The sequence below is a fragment of the Lepus europaeus genome, chromosome 21 (genome assembly GCF_033115175.1).
Source record: "Lepus europaeus isolate LE1 chromosome 21, mLepTim1.pri, whole genome shotgun sequence".
NCBI lineage: Eukaryota > Metazoa > Chordata > Mammalia > Lagomorpha > Leporidae > Lepus > Lepus europaeus.
Genome location: NC_084847.1, coordinates 26,195,359 through 26,220,447, shown reverse-complemented (window position 1 = coordinate 26,220,447; position 25,089 = coordinate 26,195,359). Strand labels below are relative to the sequence as shown.

Sequence of the window (25,089 nt, the reverse complement as noted above, 5' to 3'; positions counted from 1 at the left end):
GAATGCCCATGGTGGCATCCAGGAAGGGAGGAGAAAATCTGACCTGCAAGGGGGTTGGAGGACACTGCTCCAGCATTCCAAGTACACCTCCAAAAGCACCTGCCACAGCAATTGAGTCTGCAGAGACCATGACCCCACAGCACAAGCCTCTGCATGATCCACCAGGCTCAGATAGAGGAACCTGGATTCCAGGACTGGGTACAATCAGAGAGAGAACAGTGGTTGTATTGGAGTTGATCTCATGTTCATCCCTGGGGTGACAATGTTCCAGATTCCCACTCCCTCCTCACTCTACCCAGGCTTCGGTATTCACAGAATGCCTCCATACTTGATTCTCACAAGAGCACTGCGTGGAGTGCCTTCCCAAGGCCATTTCCTTGTGGCCCGTGGGACCAGAGCACAATCCTCTGATCTTTGACTAGAGCACACAGGAATTTGTCTTTCCTATCCGGGCCATAAAGCTCTGCCTCTGCCTCCTTGCAGATAAAGAAAGCAACTTCAAATGAGCTGGGGGTGGCAGGGAAACAAGAAGGCTCAGAGAAGGAGGGCAGGTCTATCATCGCAAGGTGCTGGGGAATGGGAAGGAAAGTGATAGGGTTGGAGGCAGGAAGGGGTGAAGGAAAAGGGACATTTTGGCCTCACTGAATGGAAGGGTCCTCCTAATAATATACAGATTGTAACCCCAAATGCTTTCCTGTAGGGGTCAGGCAAGTAATGCAAATGAAACATGCTGAGTCAGGAAGGCAAGAGGCAGTGCCCCAGTCTGGGGCAATGATTATTCAACATATTGTTAGTTGGGGCTGACGCTGTGGCGTTAGTGGGTTAAGCCTACACCTGCGGTGCCAGCATCCCATATGGGCGTCGGTTTGAGTTCCAGCTGCACCACTTTCAATTCACCTCCCTGGGAAAGCAACAGAGGATGGCCCAAGTTCTTGGGTCCCTGCACTACCGTGAGAGACCTGAAAGAAGCTCCTGGCTCCTGGCTTCAAATCAGCCCAGCTCCAGTCATTACATCCATTTAGGGAGTGAAGCACTGGATGGAAGATTTCTCTCTCTGTAACTCTGCCTCTCAAATAAATTTTAAAAAGAAAGAAAGGATCTGTCCTTAAAAAAAAAAAAAGTTAGCATAAAGATCCAATGTTGTTGACCCTTCTGACAAAAAAAATAAAGAAGGGGCCGGCACCGTGGCTCACTTGGTTAATCCTCCACCTGTGGCGCCGGCATCCCATATGGGATTCTAGTTCTGGTTGCTCCTCTTCCAGTCCAGCTCCGCAGTAGCTCGGGAAGGCAGTGGAGGATGGCCCAAGTGCCTGGGCCCCTGCACCCACATGGGAGACCAGGAGGAAGCACCTGGCTCCTGGCTTCGGATCAGCGCAGCCATTTGGGGGTGAACCAATGGAAGGAAGACCTTTCTCTGTCTTTCTCTCTCTCTCACTGTCTGTCAAAAAAATAAAATAAAATAAAGATCTAGATTGCGATGTTAACTCTCCTGAGTTAAATGTTGGCATCATTATTTCAACACATACACTGTGAGGGCCAAGGCCATCTCGAGACCAAGGACTGGTCATGTGCTTAGGTCTCGAAGCAGTTTCTACTCCCAGCTCCAGGCACAGCAAACACTGGATTAGCACCTGCTTGGAGAACTCATGTCTCCTGCTTCTGAGGTCCATCCTGTTTCCCTGTTCTACCCAGAACCTGTTTTCTGCAAATTGAGGGGAAGATGCCCTCATTTGAGAAATTAGCTTCTGGTTATCTGAAAGGGATTTTGTGAACAAACTCTCTTCCCATGCCCATCTCCACACATACCTAACACCCTCATTTATGTGTTACAGTTTTGCACAGATGTTTATAACAATCATCATAGCTATTTACTGGTTGCTTACTGTGTATGGGCAGAGCTCAGGCCTCCAACTCACACCCTGGCTTGTGCTCTTGGAAAGGCCATCAATGTGAATGTCAAGAGCCCTGTGGCACAGTGGGTTAACTCCCTGGCCTGAAGCGCCAGCATCCCGTATGGACACTGGTTAGAGACCCAGCTGTTACACTTCTGATCCAGCTCTCTCATATGGCCTGGGAAAGCAGTACAAGATGGCCCAAGTCCTTGGGCCCCTGCACCCACATGGGAGACCCAGAAGAAGCTCCTGACTCCTAGCTTTGGATTTGCGCAGCTCCAGCAGTTGCGGCCAATTGGGGAGTGAACCAGCAGATGTCAAGATAGCTCTCATGTAGTGAGAAGTCTTTCAGAGGGATCATACATCCTAGAGGTCATATATGGTCCCAAGTTCAAAGTCTTTAATCCCTGTGTCAGAATAGTTCTACTTGTGGTCACCTGAACTCTCTGTCATCATATTCCTCACAGGGGCTTACCTGGTTTCTGGTCCCATTTCTCTAAGAAATGGTTGTTACTCTTGGTGTAGTTAACTTCCATCATTCCCTAAGCCTTTGAAGAGATGGGTTCAGCAGCTGCTAGAGATGTCCCACAGCTGGGGGCAACGAGGCCAGTGTAGGATGGCTTTCACATCCAAAAATTCTCCCTTCACCTGGAAGATTGTCTGTCTCTGTAACCTCACAGAACAAGCCTCTGGCTTCTCTTTTAGGAGGGCTCTTTGAAGACAGTAATCACAGCTCTTGTGTTCAGATTCTTCCAGCCTAGGGTTCTAGAAGGCCTGAGAAAGGATGTGGAGACCCTCCCAAATCCCACCATCAGCCCTGAAGTCAACAGCCTTACAGGAGCAAAAAGAAGTCAGCTTAGAGGCCCTGGTTCATTAAGGCTCCCTGAACATTGGATTAAAATTAGACTAAAGTCTGAGCTAAAACTAAAGCCAGGGTTATTTGCAGAGATTGCCACCCTGGTGTGTCCACTGGTGCTGGCCTAGGTTAGAGCTGCAGGCAAAGGCCTTGCCACACTGCAGGGAGACAAAGGGCTTCTCACTGCTGCTGGTCACCTGGTGGATGAGCAAGTGGGAGCTCTGGCAGAAGCTCTTGCCACACTTGCTACAAACAAGGCTTCTGGCTCACATGCACGTGCTGGTGTCGCAGCAAATTTGAACTGTCCACGAAACTCTTGCTGCAATTAGGGCACTTACAAGGTTTTTCACCTGTGTGTGAGCATTGGAGTTTGGAGCTGTGACAGGAGCTTTTTCCACAATCCGGACAAAGGGTCGCTCTCTTAAGTGGACACGCTGGTGCTCAGCAAACTGGGTGTGCTCACTAAAGCCACAGCCACACTCAGGACACTTGAAGGGCTGCTCTCCATTGTAGGTGCACTGGTGCCACAGGCAGTCTGAGCTGTTGGTGAAATTCTTGCCACACTCATAGCAACTATAGGGCTTCTCACCAGTGTGTGAACGCTGGTGCTGCCCAAAGCTGTCACTGCACCAGGCACAGCAGTAAGGCTTCTCCCCAGTGTGGTAGTACTGGTGTTGCAGCAGTTTGGAGCTAAGGCTGAAGCTCTTCCCACAGTCCCCACAGTAACAGGGCTTGTCACCCATGTGTGTTCGCTGGTGTTGGATCAGGATGGGGCTAACACTGAAAGTCTTGCCACAGTCAGCACAGCTGCAGGGCTTCTCACCCATGTGCACTCGCTGGTGTTTAACCAGGTCTGAGCTGCGCCCAAAGGCCTCTCCACAATCCAGACACTTATGAGGCCGCACACCTGAGTGAGAGCGACAGTGTTGGATGAGGCTGGAGGGGAGGCTGAAGCAACCTCTGCATTCGGGACAAGGGTATGGTTTTTCACCAGTGTGATGCTTAACCAGATCTGAGCCACGTCAGAAGTTTTTGCCACACACTGGACAGCTGTAAGGCTTGTCACCCCCATGGCTGCTTTGGTGGTGAATGAAATCAGGGAGGCAGGCCGTGGTTAGTCCACATTTTCGACCCTCGAAGGCTTTGGGGACTGCAGGACAGTCGGTCCGGGCAGGGACTTCTTCCTTCCCAGGGACATGAGAGGACCTGACCTACCAAGGAACTGCAGGCCCAAGAGCATTTCCCGGGCGGCTGGCTGCCCCCGGCCACACCAGGAAGGGCCGCTTGGGCGGAACAACTTCGCAATCCAGGGGCGATATGGGGCCTGCAGGGGATCCTGCGTCCCCGCTCCCCTGCAGCTCCGCCCCGTCCGGGTTCTCCTTCACCACTTCTGGCGCCGCCGACTCCATTACTAGCGGAAGAGCGAGCGCCCTGCCTCTTGGATGCCAGTTACTAAGCTCCCAAGCACAGCTGAGGCGGGGGTATCTATACATCCAGCACCGGAAACGGAAAGGCCCACAGCCCCTTGTCGCTCTAGGAGTGGCAGCGAACGTTCTCGGTAGGTTTAACCCTCTCATTCACCTATCCGAGCAAAAGCTCCCCAGGTGCGGCCGCTGTCAGGAACGAGACACCCTGGGCCTGGCTCGGCGTTGCCGGAATCTGTCAGCCCGGACTTCGGGGCCCAGCCGCCGCTTGAGGGCGGCGAAGCGAGTCAAGGAGGAAGGCCAGTGGCTGCCAGGGACACGCCGGGGGTGCAGCAGCACGGGACGAAGACTCCACGGTCAAAAGTCTGGGTTCTCTGAGGCGCCGGCGCGCTCTGAGGCGCGAGGGGGATTCCCATTCGTCTTAAGCTACGTATCAGGCTTCGTGCGGACTACATCTCCCAGCATGCACGGCTCGCGCCTCTTCGGCTCGCATATCGCTTAGACAACCACCACTCCCGACGAGCCTTGTGCGTCCAGAATACAACTTCCGACTCTCAGGGTGACTGAGGCGACGCTATTTAAGCCGCGTCGGAAAGGAGGAGCTGGCCACGCCCCTCTTCCAGGGCCGCTCTCTCAGATAAGCGGCGAGGAGCGGGGTGGAGCCTGAGGCCCGAGCCAAGATGGCGGCTGCGAAACCAACCCTCACGGACTCGCTCTCGTTCTGCCTCGCGCAGCTCACGGCGGCGGCCGGGGAGGATCTGGATGGGGGAAAGGACCCAGCTACCAACGAGACACCCCTGGGCCGTGCGCTCTTAGCCCTCCGCACGCGCCACATCAAGGCAGCAGGGGGAATCGAGCGCTTCCGGGCACGCGGCGGGCTCCGCCCCCTTCTCTCGCTGTTGCGGCGAGCGGCGGCAGCAGACCCCGCCCCGCCCCAGGCAGGCCCAGGCTCCGCCCCCTTGTCGGTAGCGTTGGCAGCTTCTGTTGGCCCCGCCCCCTCGCCGGGCCCCGCCCCCTCCGCCGCCGTGTCTTCGTCGACGCCTTCGCCGCCAGTACGCCTGCGCAAGATGCTGGACTTGGCCCTCAGCATCCTAGCCAACTGCTGCACTGAAGGGGCGTGCCGGGCTGAAGTGCGCAGACTCGGAGGCATTCTCTCTTTGGGTAAGGCCCCGCCTCCGCTTCCTAGAAAGTCCACCCGCGCCGGGTTCTGTGCCTGGGCTTGGGCGGTGTTGAGCTCTGTGTGTCCTAGCCTGGCATTATGGCGCGGCACCCCCTCCTTTTCCCAGGGCATTACTCCCCGGGATGTCCGTGCGCGCTCCAGAAGTTGTACCTGAGCCCTCCCAGACCGGATAATTACAGCCGTTATCTGGTCGTGGCCCCTCCCTTGCATCTGGGCTGAGGGTTATCCTCCATTTAGATAGTCACAGCACATACTCGGGGCCTGCCGTGTGGCCCTGTGCGAGAGTCGGAGCCTCATTTGGTGAGCTGGAGGCCAGAGGGTCTGCAGTCAGCCAGACCTAGCCTCCAAGGCTGAAATTCCTTGCTGTAAAATGGGGTAACAATAGCTTCCTTGCAAAACAAGTGGCGAGAAATGGAACTGTACATGCAGAACGTAGAGACCAAGGACAAATTGGGTGTTTCCAGTTATTAAAAACTAGCACAGAGAAAATCCCAACAAAAGAGATCAAGCTCTACTGTTTGCCAGCTAAGTTAACGCCTCCTAGCGGCAATGATGCCGGCACAGCATTCAGGTCCTGCGTGAAGTTTGGCGTTTTGACAAAATTTGGGTGTGTGTGTGTGTGTGTGTGTGTCAAGTGAAGCATTAATAAGCATAAAACTTGCATAAAATGCATCTGGCCTGTAACATGTTTGACAAAGGCCTGGCCCATTAATACACCCTCCATAAATGACTGGAGTGTAAGCTCCAAGTGTTCCATCACTATTTTGCATTTTCAGTATCGCCTAAAGCCACCCAGGTCTTTCTAGCCCTACTTACACCATGTGCCTGAGACTGCTGGGCCTGATTCAAGCCATTGTTCTTTCTCACCTGAACAATGGTGACAGCCTCTTGCTCGATGCCTGGTCCATTCTCCCCACGGATGCTAGATTATACCATGTCACTCCCCTTCTTCCAACCCTTGGAGAGCTCCTAGAGCCTTCACGTTCAAGTCTAGATCCCTTGGCCTGGCATTCAAGGCCCTTCATGAAGCCACAGCACAGACTTAACCCTGCACCTTGGGGCCGGCATCCCATATTGAAGTGCCATTTCAAGTCCCAGCTGCTCCACTTCTGATCCAGTTCCCTGCTGGTGTGCCTGAGAAGGCAGTGGAAGGTCCTGCCACCCACGTGCAGAGACCTGGATGGAGTTCCAGGTTCCTAGTTTCAGCCTGGCCTGGTCCCAAGCCATTTGGGGACTGAACCAGCAGGTGGAGAGCTCGCTTGCTCTCTCTGTCTCTCTGTCTCTTCCTTCCTGTCACTCTGCCTTTGAAGTGAATAAAATCTTAAAAAAAAAAAAAAAAAAAAAACTGCATCTTTACAAAGACCACTTTCAAACCTGAAATGTCGTGTAATGCCACCATCCACCTCCGCTTCTAGCAAATTCCTACCTATTTAGCTCCTGCTCCGAGCCTCTTCCTAGGCCTTTCCGGTCCCTCTCACACCACCTTCTTGAGCTAATGAGGGAGGTAATAAGGGCTAGAATGCTCAAGGAGCCAAAAACTCTTCTTGCAGTGACCATTCTTCAGTGTGTGAAAGCAGACAGCATCCAGAACCGAACGGCCCGTGCTCTGGGGAACTTAGCCGTGGAACCCGAGAGCTGCAGAGCCATCCACTCTGCCGGTGAGAAGGCTGTGAGGGTGGGGCCAGCACTGCATGGATTGGGACAAGGGCTGGGTCCTCGGTCCTTGCTCACCCCTTGTCGTCCCCTGCCCTCTGCAGGCGCTGTTCCCCTGTTGGTGGAGAGCCTGACAGCCTGCCAGGACTCACAGTGCCTGCAGAGTGTGGTGCGTGCCCTCCGCAACCTGGCAGACTCACCCCAGCACCGCCTGGCGCTGGCCCAGCAGGGGGCAGTACGCCCACTGGCTGAGCTCCTAGCTGCAGCCCCGGATCCTGCACTGACCTCTGCCCTCGTCCGTGCCCTCCTGGAGCTCAGCCGTGGCTGTTCCCGGGCCTGTGCTGAGCAGCTGAGCCTGGGTGGAGCGCTGGGCCCACTTGTCAGCCTGGCCTCCCACCCCAAACGGGCAGTACGTGAGGCAGCCATCCTGATCCTTGCCAACCTGTGTGCCCAGGGCCTGGTACGGCCTGCACTGGGCAATGCAGGTGGTGTGGAAGTGCTGCTGGGTGAGCTCCGGAGGCGCCGGGGCCCCAGTGGGGCCAGCCCGGTCTCCCAGCAGCCTCTAGTGCGAGCTGTGTGCCTCCTGTGCCGGGAGGCCATTAACCGAGCCAGGTTGCGGGATGCTGGCGGCTTAGAGTTGTTGATGGGCCTGCTGCGGGATCCTCGTGCCAGCGCCTGGCACCCACGTGTTGTGGCCGCCCTCGTCGGCTTCCTCTATGATACTGGGGCCCTGGGTCGGCTGCAGGCTCTGGGACTTGTACCTCTCCTGGCTGGGCAGCTGTGTGGCGAGGCTGGCGATGATGAAGAAGAGGGAACAGAAGCCGCTTCCTGGGACTTCCCTGAGGAACGGACCCCTGAGCGGGCAGAGGCTGGGAGCCTCCGTAGCCTCAGGTGAGTCCCCACTTCAGGAGCCGGGAGGCTGGCGGCACTGTGGAGCAGGGGTTTGGGTCCCCAATCCCTATCCCGTCTCAAGTTTTCATTGACCCCCAACTCCTGATTCCTTGTCCTTTCCTGACCTGACCATGTCCCAGTCCCCACTGAACACACCCCCTGTCTCCTGGGTCTAGCTTTTGACCTGGGCTCCACCCCCAACAATTCTGAACTGTAGGCCCCAGGCAAGTTCGTTAGGAGGTACTATCCTCTGGAACCCAAGTTTTGGTTATTTTTTTTTCTTTTTAAATTTTGTTTATGTATTTGAAAAGCAGAGAGATGGAGAAACAAGCCTTCCAACCACCAGCTCACTCCCCAGATGCCACCACAGCCGGATCTGGGCCGGGTCCCCACATGGGTGGCAAGGCCCCAAGCACTTGGGCCATCTTCTACTGTCTTCTCAGGTGCATTAGCATGGAACTGTATTGGAAGTGGAGTAGCCAGGACTCAGACCGGCACTCCAGTGTGGGGTGCTAGCCTTGTAAGTGGCAGCTTAACCCACAGTGGTGCCACTGGAGCCCAAGTTCTTATTTTGTAACCATCACTTATAAGCTGAAACATGGGGAAGTTAACGAACTTCTCTGAGCCTCTGATATCTATGTGTAACATGGAGGATAGATTCTGCTACATAAAATGGAGAATACTAATGAACATTGCCCCACGGGGTTGTCGTAAAGATTAACTGAAGGTGGTTGGCCCCTTTCCTGGCCCTAAACAGTGCTCACTATATATCAGCCGTCTTGTAAATTCTCCGCCTCCACTTCCTCCACCTGTCCTTGGTACTCTTGCACATGGTCCTCCTAGCTAGTGTTTGAATGTCCTAGGTAAGTGCCATCCCAGAGCCAAGATGACCCTTACCCCCGTACACCCTCATCTCTCACCTCCTTCAGATCTTGTTCCAGTCGTAACCTTCTCAGTGAAGGCTACCATCTCCATCCTACTGATGATTTCATCTCTCCCCGCTCTGGCCCTTTCTGTACCCTTGTTTGGTTCTTCTCCCTAGAACATAAACTCCAGGAGGACAGCAACTTTGTTAATTGCCTTTCCCGAACACCTAACACAGGACTTTCCACATAATCAGTAATTACTGAATAAGTTTTGGGTTTGTCCATCCACTTTTTTGTTTTTTTAAAGATGTATTTATTTACTTGAAAGGCAGAGTTACAGAGAGGGAGAGGCAGAGAGAGATCTTCCATCCACTGGCTCACTTTCCAAATGGTCATAATGGCCACAGCTGGGCCAGACCGAAGCCAGGGGCCAAGAGCTTCACCCAGGTCTCCCACGTGGGTGCAGGGTCCCAAGCACTTGGGCCATCTTCTGCTGCTTTCCTGGGTGCATTAGCAGGAAGCTAGATAGGAAGTGGAGCAGCTGGGATTTGAACTGGTGCCCATCTGGGATGCCAGTGCTGCAGGCGGCAGCTTAACCCACTACTCCACAGTGCCAACGCCCCATCCATTTCTGTTTTCACCCATCCCCCCTTTATCTGCACTATCCCTCTCCCTCAGCTTCACCTGCTTACAAAGGACCACTTGAAAAAAAATTATGTTCTGAGGCTGCTGTCGTGGAGCAGCCAGTTAAGCGACACCAGCATCCCTTATCTGAGTGCCATTTGGGTCGCAGCTGCTCCCTGTTAACACATCTGGGAAGGCAGCAGAAGATGGCCCAGGTGCTTGGGCCCCTGCACCCACCTGGAAGACCAGGATGAATCTCCCAGCTCCTGCCTTCAGTTTGGCCGAGGCCCGGCCATTGTGACCATTTGGGGAGTAAATTAGTGAACAGAAGATCAGTCTTTCTGTCTCTTTCTTTCTCCTCTCTGTCTTGCTCTGTAACTGCCTTTCAAATAAACAAAAAAAAATTTTTTTAATTGAATAATAAATATTTTTAAATAAGTGGATTGTAATTGTTTTTTTTATTTATTTGAAAGGCTAGATGCCCAAATATCCAACAGCCAGAGCTGGACCATGTCAAGGACCCAAGTATTAGCAGGAAGCTGGAATCCAAAGCAGAGCCAAGACTCCAACCCAGTCGCTAAGGGACGCAGGGGTCCCAAAGTGGCCTGTACCAACCACCCGCCTGGGTCTGCTTTCTTCTTTTCCCCCTTGGCTTGAGGGTCAGTCTCCTCTCACTGCCCTCTGCAGGTCGTGGCTGATCTCCGAGGGCTACGCAGCAGACTCTGAAGACATCTCTCCAGACTGGTCTCCCGAGCATTGTCCCCTGCCTGAGTCTGCGGAACCCACCAGCCCCAGCCCTGGCCCAGTGTCGCTGCGGCCCCCGCGCACACTGCGCACCCCACGCACGCCGGCGCACAGCCCTGCTGCGTGCGCCGCTGAAGAGCCTTGGGGCCGCGAGGGGCCGGCGCTGCTGCTGCTGTCGCGCTTCTCCCAGGCTCCTGACCCCAGTGGGGCACTGGTGACGGGGCCGGCGCTGTGTGGCCTGCTGGCCTACGTGACAGGTGCACCGGGCCCCCCCAGCCCGCGGGCACTGCGCATCCTGGCACGCCTCACCTGCAACCCTGCCTGCCTCGAGGCCTTCGTGCGCAGCTACGGCGCGGCGCTACTGCGCGCCTGGCTGGTGCTGGGAGTGGCGCCTGACGACTGGCCCTCCGCGCGGGCCCGGCCTACTCGCCGCAGCCAGCACCGAGAGCTGGGTAAATGCCCCTGCCTTGCTGCCCACATGCAAGTTACTATCCTCTTCTGTCGCCTCCCATGGACCCAAAGCCCACATTCCAGTTAACCTGTTCCACCCTCCAGTGTCCAGATTAACCGGCAGGGCAGCGTCACAGCCCCAGCCTGCAGAGTTCTGCTCTGGCTGCTGCCCAGGCCTGAGCCCCAGATCACCATAACCTAGATCTTGGCCCAGTAGAGGTTGATTCTGCCTTACCCTGACTGCTGCATGCTGGGCACGATGGCTTGTGAACCCAGACCCAGGCCCTGCTTCCCAGATAGTGTGGTTCACAAGCATCGTGCCCAGCATGCAGCAGTCAGGGTAAGGCAGAATAACTCTACTGGGCCAAGATCTAGGTTATGGTGATCTGGGGCTCAGGCTCTGCGGCCAGCAGCCTGACCCCGTCCCCTCCGGCCTGCAGCCTCCCCCATCCTCTGTGCCCTGATTTCTTGCCCGTCCTGCACCAGCAGTGGCCCCAGCTCTCAGCCTGAGCCTCCCCGCCCCTTCCATCTGCAGGTGAGATGCTGCTGCAGAACCTGACTGTGCAAGCTGAGTCGCCCTTCGGGGTCGGCGCCCTCACCCACCTGCTGCTCTCCGGGAGCCCCGAGGACGTGTGGCCTGCGCGCTGACCTTGCCCTTCATCTGTCGGTGAGGGGAATGTGGGTGCCTGCGGGGGACCCAGGGAGCAAGGTTGCTGGTTCCCAGTTGCACCCTGTTCTGCCTCCTGAGTGACTTCCTGTCTCCCCGCAGGAAGCCTTCTCTGTGGCGCCGGCTGCTTCTGGACCAGGGTGGCCTCCGTCTCCTCCTCACAGCGTTGACCGGCCAGCTCCACACCCACTCTTCCTCTTCTTCGCTGCAGACTCCCTGTCCTGCCTCGATGCTGCTGGTTCCCACTGTGAGCCCAGCCCTCCCTTCTGCAACTGCCACGGACTCAGACCCTCCTTCCCCTTGCCTCTACAAACCTCTGCTGGGCCCAGCCCCTGTCCCAGCTCCTGACCTGCACTTCCTGTTGGACTCAGGCCTACAGCTCCCTGCCCAACGAGCTGCCTCGGCCACTGCCTCCCCTTTCTTCCGGGCCCTGCTCTCAGGCAGCTTTGCCGAAGCCCAGATGGACCTAGTGCCACTGCGAGGCCTGTCACCCAGTGCGGCCTGGCCCATCCTGCACCACGTGCATGGCTGCCGGGGCTGCGGGGCTGCCCTGGGACCCGTGCCCCCACCAGGCCAGCCCCTGCTGGGCTCAGAAGCCGAGGAGGCATTGGAGGCTGCCGGCCGCTTCCTGCTGCCCAGCTTGGAGGAGGAGCTAGAAGAGGCTGTAGGCCGCATCCACCTGGGGCCTCAGGGTGCCCCAGAGTCAGTGGGTGAGGTGTTCCGCCTGGGCCGGCCCCGGCTGGCTGCCCACTGTGCCCGCTGGACCCTGGGGCCAGGTCAGTGCCCACGGAAGCGGGCCCTGGCACTGGTGGGGCTTGTGGAGGCAGCAGGTGAGGAGGCAGGGCCCCTGACGGAGGCGCTGCTGGCTGTGGTGATGGGGATTGAGCCAGGGGCCAGGGGTCCCAGCCCAGACTGTTGACGGCCCCTGGGAAGAGACCCCAGGATGAATTGACTACAGAGGAGGCCTCCCCCAGAGTGGCTGGGAAAGAGGCCAGGCAGAAGGAGACATCACCAAGGACTGAGGAGAGGATGGAGCTAGACCCCAGGATGATGTTTCTGAGGATCCAGGAGTGAGAAGTCAAGGCCAGGGTCTGGGCGTGGGGCCCAAGAGAATAGCCCAGGGCCCCAAGTCCCTGGCCTGGCCAGGCCCAGCCTCTGGAGTTGAGATTAAAAAGCTTTAGAGTTGTTTGCCTCTGTCGTGTGCTGTCTCTTCTCACTTTCCTGTGGGAGGACCCTGCCCTTCACCGCCAAGCAAGATCTGCCCATGTCTCTATGAATTGCCACAGGCCACCCTTGGCACATAACAGTTTTAATAAGCCTTGGCCAGCGCCGTGGCTTAACAGGCTAATCCTCACCTTGCGGCGCCGGCACACCAGGTTCTAGTCCTGGTCGGGGCGCCGGATTCTGTCCCGGTTGCCCCTCTTCCAGTCCAGCCTCTGCTGTGGCCCAGGAGTGCAGTGGAGGATGGCCCAAGTGGTTGGGCCCTGCACCCCATGGGAGACCAGGAGAAGCACCTGGCTTCTGCCATCGGATCAGCGCGGTGCGCCGGCCATGGCGGCCATTGGAGGGTGAACCAGCGGCAAAAAGGAAGACCTTTCTCTCTGTCTCTCTCTCTCACTATCCACTCTGCCTGTCAAAAAAATAAAGATTAAAAAAAAAAAAAAAACCAGTTTAATAAGCCATTGTCCAGGGATTTCTAGAGCCCTGGGATAGGGTGGAGTTTCCAGGCCTCTCCTTAGGATGTGGTTTTAGACCCCAAGGGAGGCCTGTTTCCTGCTCAGAGGGTCTCCTGGCTCAGCCAGCCACCCAGCCACAGACAGACCTCGGTCAAGGCCAAGAGGGCTGTGGGAGTGCATAATGTGTGTCCGAGGTCTTGGCATTACTCTCCCTGACTCGTCCACCCATCCCACGCCCTCAATTCCTGGGATCATTTGCATCTATCAGGCCAAGTGTATTCATGCTGTCTGCGTAGGGAAAAGCCCCTCTGCAGTCCTAGATTCTATGAGGCCCAGAGAAAGCCCAAGCCCCATTGCTGACCCCCAGCCTGAGGGAGACACTGCTTTGGCCTGGCCTCCAGACCCTGAGTTTGAGGAGAGACCCGGACTGGGCCTGTGGCAGGGTCTGCTGCTAGGGAGCTTGTGGTTGGCACTGGCAGCTCCTGTGCCTCTGTGAGTGGTCTTCCAAGGCTGGTTTCTCAGGCTGTGCATGAGAACCACACAGGGAGCTCTTGAAGCCACACAGATGCCAAAGGCCTTTTCTCATTGCATTGAACTGGGCCAGGGAGGTGGTGGTTGGGTGGAAACCCACAGTCTGATGCTCGGGTCCATCCAGTTGTGCCTGCCCATAACCATCTGTGGAGTGATTTGTTTCTACCTTGATTTCTCAGGGTCTCAGTCCCAGGAGGGCGCCCTGTTACCCTGTGTGTGGAGCCTGTCTCCTTTGTCCATCGGTAGCTTGGCAAAGAGCTGTTTGGGAACAGGCCAGGGTCAGGCCAATGTTAGGCAATGGTTTTCAGGGTCCTGTGGGCTGGCTGGGGTCTGGCCACCAGGGAGCGTTTTCTCTAATTCTGCATGGGGCCTGGTCCTGGGTTTGAGTTCACTGTGTGCTCCAGCTCAGTCTGTGTCCCTGAGTTATGACTGTGTCTGTGAGTGTGACTCACTTGGTTATCAGGGTCTCACCTTACAGGATCACTCCTGCCCCTACCCAAAAGATGCTTCCTGGGACCAGGCTCTCAGGAATGGAGCTACAGAGGGCAGGGAAGAAGGTGGGGGACGCTCTGTCTAGGACTCAGTGCTGGCTGCGGGTGGGGATATCTGCTTGGAAGCCCCAGTCTGCACCCCTAAGTCTCACCAGGCAAGGGCTCTGGAGTTTGGTCTAAAAGAGCCACTTCTCCGACTCCGGCTCTGGCCGCCTGGGGCTCCCTGCCGCTGAGGCCACGGCTGGGGTGTGGCCGCCTCCGAGGCCGGCCCTGGGTGGGCCGTGGCGCTCTCTCCCGTCCACGCCCCCACCCCGGGTTCCCCCGTTCATTGCCCCCCCATCGCCATCCCAGCGGGTCCTGGCTTCCTTACATGGTCACGGCCGGGCTTCCAGCTCCCGGACGTCCCCCGCCCCCCGCCCCCACCGGACACGGCCCCGCCCTGCTCGCCCCGCGCCGCCCGCCCGCGCCCCGCCATGGAGGACCTGGGTGAGTGGGGCGCCGATCCCTGGGTCGCCAGCCCCTTGCCGCGGTCTGGATCCGCTTCCCCAGCCTCACGACCGCGCGCCTCCCCATCCCTGGCTTCTCGCGCCGGCTTCTCGCCTCCTGCGCGCGCCTGCTTCCCGACTCCACGTCCCCCTTCCTGCCTCTCCTTCCTGCCTTTCCTGGGCTGGCCGCTCGCGGCCTCGGGTGGGCGCTGGGTCTCCGGGGCTGCGGGCAGGGAGGAGTTAACGAGGCCCCGGAGTCGGGAACTGGGAAAGTAGACGGGAGGACAGAGTGTGACAGCGAGTTTCGGAGAAGAAAGCGCGGGGCTGTGTCGGGAGTTTCGGGGTGCGGAGTGCGTCAGGGGTCCGGTCCAAGGGGCAGAACAGAGAGTGATGGACAGGGAGTGTGAGAAGGTTGGGGGCGGAGGTCCCATGTTCTGGCAGGAAAGGAAGTCAAAGGACCAGATCCTGGGTTGGGGAGACGGTTGGGGACAGCAGGGAGGACCCAGGTAGCTTGTCCTCCCTGTGGGTGGTGGTGACTAGAAGGGTTGTGCCCGCCATCAGAGCAAAGACGTTCCCGCACCCCTGCAGCAGAGGGTGCTCCTCAGCAGGGGTAACGGGCACCCGGACTGTGGGAAACAGGCCAATCAGAAAGCAGGTCCGGGCAACTCACCAATGAGGAGCCTAGGGCGGGACTCGGTGGGACCTGGAAATGAGCCAGGTGGGGCAGGACCTCTTCAGGTAGGGGGAGGAATTAGCGAGTGTGGCAGAAAGAGCGTCCAATCAGAAAGCTGGGTGCCAGGCACCGGCCAGTTGAGCAATTTGGAGTGGGGCCCAATTTAGCTTAAGTGAAGAGCCAACGTTGACTGCATCAGGGAGATGGGGAGAGAATAAAAGAATCAGGTGGTTAGGTCTGCGCTTGACTCCTGGATGAGCAATCAGGACGTTCCGGTCTCCTTGCTACAGTTCCATGTCTCTGCCTTGGGCTGGCCCTGTTTCATCCCCTTTCTAGACCTCTGCTCTTAACATTGGCTTCTGTCCTCAAATGCCACCCACTCAGAACCCTTCTCTGATCTCTCAAGGCCCTGTCTTCTGCCCTGTGACCCCCACCCCCACTCTCTAACCCTGAGGGCCTCTCCCTGCAGATGCCCTGCTTTCTGACCTGGAGACCACCACCTCACACATGCCAAGGTCAGGGGCTCCAAAACAGCGCCCCTCAGAGCCACTCACACCTCCCCCACCCTATGGCCACCAGCCACAGGTGAGATCAGATGCTGGGAACCGGGGCAGCCACGAGGGCCAGGTCTGGGGACTCTGGGCCTTAGCCAAGCCAAGTATGGCTGGTCTTCTTGCACAAACCTCTCCTATCTCTGTAGACAGGGTCTGGGGAGTCTTCAGGAACCTCTGGGGACAAGGACCATCTGTACAGGTGAGGAGACGGGGAACAATGGGGAACTGGGGTATATAGATAGAGGAGCCAACTGAGGCTCAGGTGAGAAGGCCTGGATTCCCCACACTGAACCCAAGCTCCACTTTGCTTCTCAGTACGGTATGCAAACCCGGTCCCCGAAGCCTGCAGCCCCTGCGGCCCCTCCATTCTCCTCTTCCAGTGGTGTCTTGGGCACAGGGCTCTGTGAGCTAGACCGACTGCTTCAGGAACTTAACGCCACCCAGTTCAACATCACAGGTACAGGGTCACAGGGCCAGACCTTGGTGGGATAGAGCAGAGCAAAGAGCGCAGAATAACAGTTACAGGGGCACAAAACCTTAACTGGGAGAGTGGGTTGCTCATGGCCCCATGCCCAGTGCCTATCTCTCCTCTCTCCAGATGAAATAATGTCTCAGTTCCCATCCAGCAAGGTGGCTACAGGAGAGCAGAAGGAAGACCAATCTGAAGATAAGAAAAGACCCAGCCTGTGAGTCTGGCATAGGTGGCAAGGCTGGGAGAGAGGTGATATAGGTCCTGGGTGTTTGAGTTATTAGAGGAGACCCAGAGATGACACACCTGTGCTCTTCACAGCCCTCCCAGTCCAACCCCTGTCCTCCCCAAGCCTTCAGCCACGTCGGCCACTCTGGAGCTGGACAGACTGATGGCCTCACTCTCTGACTTCCGTGTCCAGAACCATGTGAGTCAGGCAGAGTGTGGGCTGGCATCAGTGTCTGGTTCCCTTCCACATCTGCTGCCGTGCTGACTCAATGCTCACGTTCTCCCCTCTGCAGCTTCCAGCCCCTGCACCCACCCAGCCGCCCGCGCCGGCGAATTCCGTGAGTGAAACCCTCCCCACCCCCGCCGGCACCAACAAGCAAGGGCAGCCTGGACACCATGCTGGGGCTGCTGCAGTCTGACCTCAGCCGCCGGGGGGTTCCCACCCAGGCCAAGGGCCTCTGTGGCTCCTGCAATAAACCAATTGCTGGGCAAGTAAGTGGATTCCTACAAGAGGCCCACCTTTTCTGAGAACCTGGCTTGGTGCTGTCCCCCTTTTAAGTTATTATTGTTATTTATTGGAGAGAGTTACAGAGAGAGAGAGAGAGAGAGAGAGAGATCTCCCATCCGCTGGTTCACTCCCCAAGTGGCTGCAATGGCTGGAGCTGGGCTGATCTGAAGCAGGAGCCAGGAGCTTCTTCTGGGTCTCCCATGTAGGTGCAGGGGCCCAGGAACTTGGGCCATCTTCCACTGCTTTCCCAGGCCCTAGTAGAGAGCTGGATTGGAAGTGGAGCAGCCAGGACTCAAACCAGCACCCATATGGGATGCAGGCACTGCAGGCAGAGGCTTAGCCCACCACGCCACAGCACTGGCCCCCAAGTGCTGTTCCCTTTTAATAACTCCATGAAGTGCATATGACTATTTATGTTTTATGTTATGGACAGGGTGATTGAAGCTTGGGTCACTTAGCAAGTAGGCAGTAAGGGCAGAATTCCATCCTAGTTACCATGTATTGTGGTCAGACTGTGCCAGGTCCTCTGTAAAACCTATTTCCAGTCTCCACTCACCCTCTCTCAGGCACCCACCAAGACAGTACCTCCTCTGTCAGAGGAGAGCTGGGGGCTCTGGTTCTTGGCTTATTGATGGAGCGAGTGTGAGTCACAACAGCTGTGCCCAATGACCCCAATTGGTCACGATGGCCGGAGCTGTGCCAATCCAAAGCCAGGAGCCAGGAGCTTCCTCCAGGTCTCCCACACGGGTGCAGGGGCCCAAGGACTTGGGCCATCTTCTACTGCTTTCCCAGGCCATAGCAGAGAGTTGGATCAGAAGTCGAGCAGCCAGGTCTTGAACTGGCGCCCTATGGGATGCCGGCATTGCAAGCGGCACCTTTACCTGCTACGCTACAGCGCCAGCCCTACTTACATGATCTTGAACGTGGGAGGATTCATCCTGGTCTGAAAGGGATAGGACTCCAAAAGCGCCAGGTAAAATCGAAACTCACTGGGCCTGTGGCCGCCCGGCGGCCCCACCCCCAACTCGCAGGTGGTGACAGCTTTGGGACGCGCCTGGCACCCGGAGCACTTCATTTGCGGTAGCTGCTCCACGGCGCTGGGAGGCAGCAGCTTCTTCGAGAAAGACGGAGCTCCCTTCTGCCCCGAGTGCTACTTCGAGCGCTTCTCGCCACGATGCGGCTTCTGCAACCAACCATCCGACAGCTGAGCTCTGGCCCGGCCGCACCCTCCACACCCACGGCACCTGGGACAGCGTGCTCCCTCACGAAGTCCCTGTTAGATCTGCCCCCCCCCCCCCCCATCAGACTCACTCCCCAAGGGTTAAATCTGCTGCCTCCCTCAAACTCAAGGCACCGAGGTCCCGGGTGGGAGAGGGAGGGAAGACAGCTGTCGCCCGCCCACCAGCTGAGTGCCCCCTTTGGTTCCCACGCAGAAGATGGTGACTGCCCTGGGCACCCACTGGCACCCAGAGCATTTCTGCTGCGTCAGTTGCGGGGAGCCCTTCGGAGAAGAGGGTAAGACCCAGACATCCCGCCTCCACCCACCCCTTGTCCGGGGGCTCCCATCCCACCTCGCACCAACGTCCCTCGCTCCCTCTGATTGCCCCTCGTGGCGCCTGTCCCTGGTCCCACCCGCACCCCCTGGCTCTGAGCCCACTCGGTTCCCATCCCTAGGCTTCCACGAGCGCGAGGGCCGCCCCTACTGCCGCGGGACTTCCTGCAGCTGTTCGCCCCACGCTGCCAGGGCTGCCAGGGCCCCATCCTGGACAACTACATTTCAGCACTCAGCGCGCTCTGGCACCCGGACTGCTTCGTCTGCAGGGTGCGCGCGGCCGCGGGGCGGGGCCTGGGTGGGTCTGGGGCGGGGTTAGGAGTCCGGGGCTGAGCGCTGATTGGGCGTGGGTTCCTGGGGGCAGGGCTGTGGCCGCTGACTGGTCTTTGGCACCGCACTTCCCCAGGAATGTTTCGCGCCCTTCTCGGGAGGCAGCTTTTTTGAGCACGAGGGCCGCCCGCTGTGCGAGAACCACTTCCACGCGAGGCGCGGCTCGCTGTGCGCCACTTGCGGCCTCCCCGTGACCGGTCGCTGCGTGTCGGCGCTGGGCCGCCGCTTCCACCCGGACCACTTCACCTGCACCTTCTGCCTACGCCCGCTCACCAAGGGCTCCTTCCAGGAGCGCGCGGGCAAACCTTACTGCCAGCCTTGCTTCCTCAAGCTCTTCGGCTGACCGCGCGCGGGGTTCGCTGGTCCGGACGCCTCGCTCCACAGGTCCTCGCTTGCGCAAGAGCCCAGGTTCTCCAGACCACAAGGCCTGGCTCTTTGAGTTTGGAGTTGCCCCCACCCCACCCCCAGCTCCGTGAGGCTCCGCCCACCGGACAGACCTAACCCCCTGAGGTACTCAACGTTCTCCGCCCGTCAAGTTCAGAACCGGCGCCACCGATCCCGAAACTATGCGCCTCCAAAGCGGATCGTGGAGGGACTCGCGAGGCCCTCGCCCTGCTCGTACCTTTAGGCGGACTCTGAAGGAAGAGAGTTCCTGCAATGCCGACTAATCGGAAGCCTGGCCTGCCCTGCTCCACGCTCCCTCACTGCTCTGTGCACTTTTTTTTTTTCTTGCCCGCATAAACACACATTCCACGTGTCACTGGTGCGGTGTCTCTGTGCGCGGGCGGGAGCCTTGCCTGGGATGGCGGGACGCGCCTTCTGGATCTGTCCCCCTACCCTGGGCCCTGGGTCACGGCCCTGTGGCCTCAACCCTCACAAGTGACCACTCCTGCTCTTCCGAAGCCAGTTGAGCTGGAAAGGGAGCCCCTCCCCCACCCCCACTACTCCAAGCCTCACCCCCGCCTCAGGATTGTGCAGCTACCAAGGGAGCCAGGACCAGAGCTCAAACCAGGGCCCCAGCGAACCAACCAGTCCCCCATTCTTCTTATCCACAGTTCCCATTCCCCTGCACTAATATTGACCCATGACATCATCTGTGGGTTTCTTTGTTTTTTAAATTGTATTTTACTGTATTCACTTGAAAGGCATAGGGCGGGGGTGGGGGGGGGCACTTCCTTCCACTGGAGCACTCCCCAGATGCCCATAATGGCCAGGACTGGGCCAGGCAAAGCCAGGAGCCTGCAACTGATTCTGGGTTTCCCATGTGTACGGCAGGGATTACAGTCCTTGAGCCATCACCTGCTTCTTCCCAGGGTGCACATTAACAGGAAGTTGGAATCAGAAGCAGAGCCAGGATTCTAAATCTGGCAGGTCTCTATGGGATGCAGGCATCCCCATCGACAGCTTAACCATGCGGCTTAGCCCTTTCTCACGCCCATCCTCAAACAGCCTCGTGGATGTTTAGTCATTCACTTTCCCTGCTGGTTCACCAGTCACTCCCTTTCCTGGGCCAGCCCTGGGCCAGCCTAGACAGTCACTGCCCTGGAAAGCTCCAGGCTGATGGAGGAGAAAATACTTAACAGAGGCTGACACTTGGAGGCCACAGAAGGCACCAGGGGGAGCACTGGGAGCTGCAGGACTTGGAAGGAGGCTTCTAACACAGATTGAGAGTCAAAGAAGGCTCTCTGGAGGAAGCGGTGCCTGAGCTAAGTCCCAGCAGAGAAAGGCGAGGCCGGGGTGTTCAGATGTGTTTGCAAGTCCCAGGGACATTTCTTGAGGCCCAGAACCCTCACCTTGGGCCCTGCGATCCCTTAGGGAGGAGGCCTGGGCCCTCTGGGTCCAGACTATAGGGGCCTTTGGGGCAGAGATGATGGATTCACAGAGAGCACTGTGGGCAGAAGACACCCCTGAGTTCTCCTTTGCTGTGGTCTCTGGCTACTCCCCTGACCTTTTCCTCTCCAAGGCTCCTCCCCTGGGGTCTTCCCAGGCCTCCTGCTCATCCTCTGTCACATATCCTCCCTGGGAATGCAGCCCATCCCTCAAACTGGATGCTCAAATTGGCTACCTCCAACCTCGACACATTCATTCAACAACTGTTCACTGAGCACTTAACCATGCCTGGCTCTGAGACTCCTCCTCCCCCTCAGGGAGGGGACACGGATGACAAACAAGCACAGGATGACAAGTGTGATGAAGGAATGCACCTTCCCTGACCACCTTGAGAAAACAAGTGCTTTCCCCCAGTCCTCCCCTCAAACCAATCCCAGCACCTCCCCAGTTCCTCAATAGCACTGGTCACTGTGGTAAATAGGCATTGCTTTGTGCACCTCGGGTCTGGAATGGTTTATAGAATGAGGTGGGTGCTTGATAACAGTTATTGCAGGACAACAGGAAAGGAGGGAAGGTGAAGAGGAAAAGCCAGAGAACAAATTACAGAAGGCAACGAGAGAACCAGGTAGTTGGAGAAGCCCCTGTGAGAAGGCAGTGTCTGAGCTTGAAGACAGCGAAGAGCTTTCCAGACAGAAGCGACAGCAAGAACCAAGGCTGGAGTTGGCAAACTGGGAAACAGGGGAAAAGGCCAGTCTGGCTAGATTTTCATCTGGGAGCAGATGAAAACAGGAAGAAGAGGGCAGGCATTTGGTGCAGTGCTCAAGACTCCACTTGGAATGCCCACATCCCATATTGCAGTTCCTAGGTTCCTGCCCTGACTCCAGTTTCCTGCTAATGCACACTCTGGTTGGGGGTGGGGAGAGCAGAGGGAGAAGCACCAGTAGTGATGGTTCAAGTGCTTGGGCCCCTGCTACCCATGTGGAAGACCTAGCTCAGGTTCTTGGTTCCTGACTTTGGCCACCCGTGGGCACCAGGGGGAGTGAGTTAGTAGATGGAAGATCTCTGTCCATCTGTCTCTTTCCAAATAAAATCAATCAGTCATTAGAGTTGGAAGTGCTCAAAGCAGAAATGCATGTTGTTCAAAGAGGGCCTTGTAAGCAATGGTGAGAACATATTTGTTTATTATTTCTTGAAGATTTACTTTTTATTTGAAAGGCAGAGTTACAGAGAGAGAGAGAGAGAAAGAATCTGCCAGCTGCCAGTTCACTCCCCAAATGGCCACAATAGCCAGAGCTGGGCCAAACCAAAGCCAGGAGTTCAGAGCTTCTTCCAGGTCTCCCACATGGGTATAAAAGCTCAAACTTGTGGGCCATCTTCTGCTGCTTTCCCAGGCCGTTATCAGGGAGTTGGATGGGAAGTGGTCCAGCTGAGACTAGAGCCACCACTCATAGGGATGCCAGCACTGCAGGTGGCAGCTTAACCTGCTAGGCCACGATGCCAGCCCCTCTATTTTATTTCATCTTTTTTAAAGATTTGTTTATCTATTTTAAAGGCAGAGTTACAGAGAGGCAGATGCAGAGAGAGAGAGAGAGAGAGAGAGAGAGAGAGAGAGAGAGAGAAGTCTTCCACCTGCTGGTTCGCTCCCCAGATGGCCACAATGGCTGGAGCTGAGCCAAACCGAAGCCAGGAGCCAGGAGTTTCTTCCAGGTCTCCCATGTGGGTGCAGGGGCCCAAGAACTTAGGCCATCTTCTATTGCCTTCCCAGGCCACAGCAGAGAGCTGGATCAGAAGTGGAGCAGCCAGGACTCAAACTGGTGCCCATATGGGATGCTGGCACTGCAGGCGGCAGCTTTACCCGCTACACCACAGCACTGGCTCCTACTTTATTTTTTAAAAAGATTTATTTATGGAACCAATGTTGTGGCACAGCAGGTTAAGCCATGACTTGGAATGCCAGCATCTCATGTGGACATCAGTTCGAGTCCCAGCTGCCCAATCCAGCTCCCTGCTAATGCACCTGGGAAAGCAGCAGAAGATAGCCCAAGTGCTTGCACCCCTGCACCTTGTAGGAGACTCAGAAGAAGCTTCTGGCTCCTACCTCCTGGTTTTGGAGTGGCCCAGCTTCAGCCATTTCTGCCATTTGAGGACTGAACCAGCAGAGAAAAGACTCTCTCCATTCTTCCCTCTCTCTAACTCTGCCTTTCAAATAAATAAATAATCTTTGTGGAGCCAGGACTTGCATACTGGCACTCGATATGGGGTTTGGGCATCCCATTTCTTTCCCAACAACAACTGGTGGTGTCGTAGCTGCTGCACCAAACACCGGCTCTGGCTGACCATTCTCATATCCAGCCCTGTGCTGAGCAGCCTGGGACTCCATGTCTGAATCCAAGCAGTCCTTGTTCTTGTAGAACTTCTGGCCTACTGGGGAGACAGACCTAGACCCAGACAGGGACCACACCATGTGCTCTGAACTGTGTCAATTGTCATAGAACTCTTTGCTGATGAGGTGACATAAGCTGAGTAGGAGCTGGTCCATTGGGAGGCATGGGGCACCTAAGGAGAAGACACAGCTTACTCGAAGGTTTTGGAGATATGGAAATACCCAGGGGGAAATAAGTAGAAAAAGAAGATGTCTGGGTTGGGAAGGGAAAGGGAGTGAGAAGGGTATGGAGAAGTCAGGGTCAGGTTATGGCAGGCCTGGAAAATCAGGGTAAGGAGCGCACGCAAGGCAGTTGGAACATTTGGGGAGGGGTGGGCGTTTGGCACAGTGCTTCAGCTGCTCCTTGGGATGCTCATATCCCATATCGAAGTACCTGTGTTCAAGTCCAGGCTGCACTTCTGTTACCCAAAGCTCTGTCCCTGTCCTTGGTGCCAAAACCAAATACTGAGGACAAGGTTTAAGGGTAAAGGAAAGAGTTTTATCTGTTAACAGATGAGGACAAGAGCAGCTTAGCAATCTCAAGCACTTCTGTCCTGCTTTAGTGAGGGCGGTCTGGGGTTTGTTGAAGCTGCTAAGAGGGCAGTCAGGAGGGCTGGTATCACAGAACATGCAGGAGGAGTAGCACATTTAGGGGAAGGGGTAGCTTTGATAAAAGCCAAAACTGGTCAGCCAGTTTGAAGCTTGCCATAACGTTGGGGCTCAGGCCTTTAGACTGTCTGTAAGTGGAGAGATTAACCCTACCTTGGAATGCCATTCCCGGAGCATGGGCAAAAGGACAACAATGTAGCCTGAAGCATAATGTAACATAACACTTTGTAACAGCAGCCTGGAAAACATCACTTAGCTAGAATTAGTGAGAGTGGAGCTGTGCACTGCATTATGGCAAGAACCAACTCCAATTCCAGCTTCTTGTGTGTGTACCTTGGGGGTCAGTAGTGATGATTCAAGTACTTGAATCCCTGCCACCCACGTGAGAGCCCTGGCTTGAGCTCAGGACTCCTGGCTTTGGTTTACTCCAGCCCCAGTTGTTGCGGGTATGTGGGAAACGAGCCAAGCAGATAGGTCTCTATCTGTTCCTCTCTCTCTCTCTCTCTCTCTCTCTTTCTCTCTCTCTCTCTCCCTCTCTTTTTCTCTCTCTCTCCATCTCTCCATCTCTCTGACAAATAAGGGGCCGTGTGCTGCAGCATAGCAGATAAAGCTGCTACCTGCAGTGCTGGCATCCCATGTAGGTGCCAGTTTGAGTCCTGGCTGCTCCACTTCCCATCCAACTATCTGCTAATGGCCTGGGAAAGCAATAGAAAATGACCCAAGTCCCTGGGCCCCTGCACCCACATGGGAGACCCAGAAGAAGTTCCTGGCTTCAGATCGGCCCAGCTCCAGCCTTTGCAGCCATTTGAGGAGTGAATCAGTGGATGGAAGACCCCCACTCTGCCTCTTTGTAACTCTGCCTTTCAAAAAAAATAATAAATAAATCCTTTTTTAAAAAATAAGAAAATTAAAACATGAATTTCATAGAAAACTGAAATTCAAATATAAGTTTGTTTTGGTGCAAAATAATTTTGAAACTAATAGCTTTTTTTTTTTTTTTTTTTTTTTTTTTTGGACAGGCCGAGTTAGACAGAGAGACAGAGAGAAAGGTCTTCCTTTTGCTGTTGGTTCACCCCTCCAAATGGCTGCTACTGCCAGCACACTGCATTGATCCAAAGCCAGGAGCCAGGTGCTTCCGCCTGGTCCCCCATGCGGGTGCAGGGCCCAAGCACTTGGGCCATCCTCCACTGCCTTCCCGGGCCACAGCAGAGAGCTGGACTGGAAGAGGAGCAATTGGGACAGAATCTGGCACTCCTACCAGGACTAGAACCCGGTGTGCCGGCGCCGCAGGCGGAGGATTAGCCAAGTGAGCTGCGGTACCGGAATAGGTGTTTTCTATGGGCTTCATGGAGATGCTAGATACTTTATTCACTTGAAAGGCAGAGTAACAGAAAGGGGGGAGAGAGAGAAAGAGAGAGAGAGAGAGAGAGAGAGGTCTTCCACCCACTAATCCACTCTCCAAATGTGTGCAACAGCCAAGGCGG

General features: G+C 56.3%; 2 protein-coding genes and 1 pseudogene across 2 annotated transcripts; 2 read left to right on the top strand and 1 right to left on the bottom strand.

Moving 5' to 3' along the window:
• Nucleotides 1–2,864: 2,864 nt before the first annotated feature.
• LOC133750589 (zinc finger protein 629-like) lies at nucleotides 2,865–4,325 on the bottom strand (annotated as a pseudogene).
• Nucleotides 4,179–12,545, top strand: ARMC5 (armadillo repeat containing 5). Its single transcript, XM_062180169.1, is given in 9 exon segments — nucleotides 4,179–5,333; nucleotides 6,903–7,010; nucleotides 7,110–7,896; nucleotides 10,074–10,582; nucleotides 11,116–11,208; nucleotides 11,211–11,247; nucleotides 11,350–11,414; nucleotides 11,417–11,477; nucleotides 11,479–12,545. Coding segments are annotated over 9 exon segments (2,829 nt in total). The 5' UTR covers nucleotides 4,179–4,852; the 3' UTR covers nucleotides 12,167–12,545.
• Nucleotides 12,546–14,365: 1,820 nt separating this feature from the next.
• On the top strand, nucleotides 14,366–19,501 carry TGFB1I1 (transforming growth factor beta 1 induced transcript 1). The gene is given in 14 exon segments (XM_062180405.1): nucleotides 14,366–14,431; nucleotides 15,573–15,688; nucleotides 15,804–15,856; nucleotides 15,973–15,986; nucleotides 15,989–16,114; nucleotides 16,256–16,343; nucleotides 16,448–16,553; nucleotides 16,648–16,701; nucleotides 16,703–16,846; nucleotides 17,894–18,070; nucleotides 18,299–18,377; nucleotides 18,537–18,566; nucleotides 18,569–18,684; nucleotides 18,821–19,501. Coding segments are annotated over 14 exon segments (1,383 nt in total). The 5' UTR covers nucleotides 14,366–14,418; the 3' UTR covers nucleotides 19,088–19,501.
• Nucleotides 19,502–25,089: the final 5,588 nt, after the last annotated feature.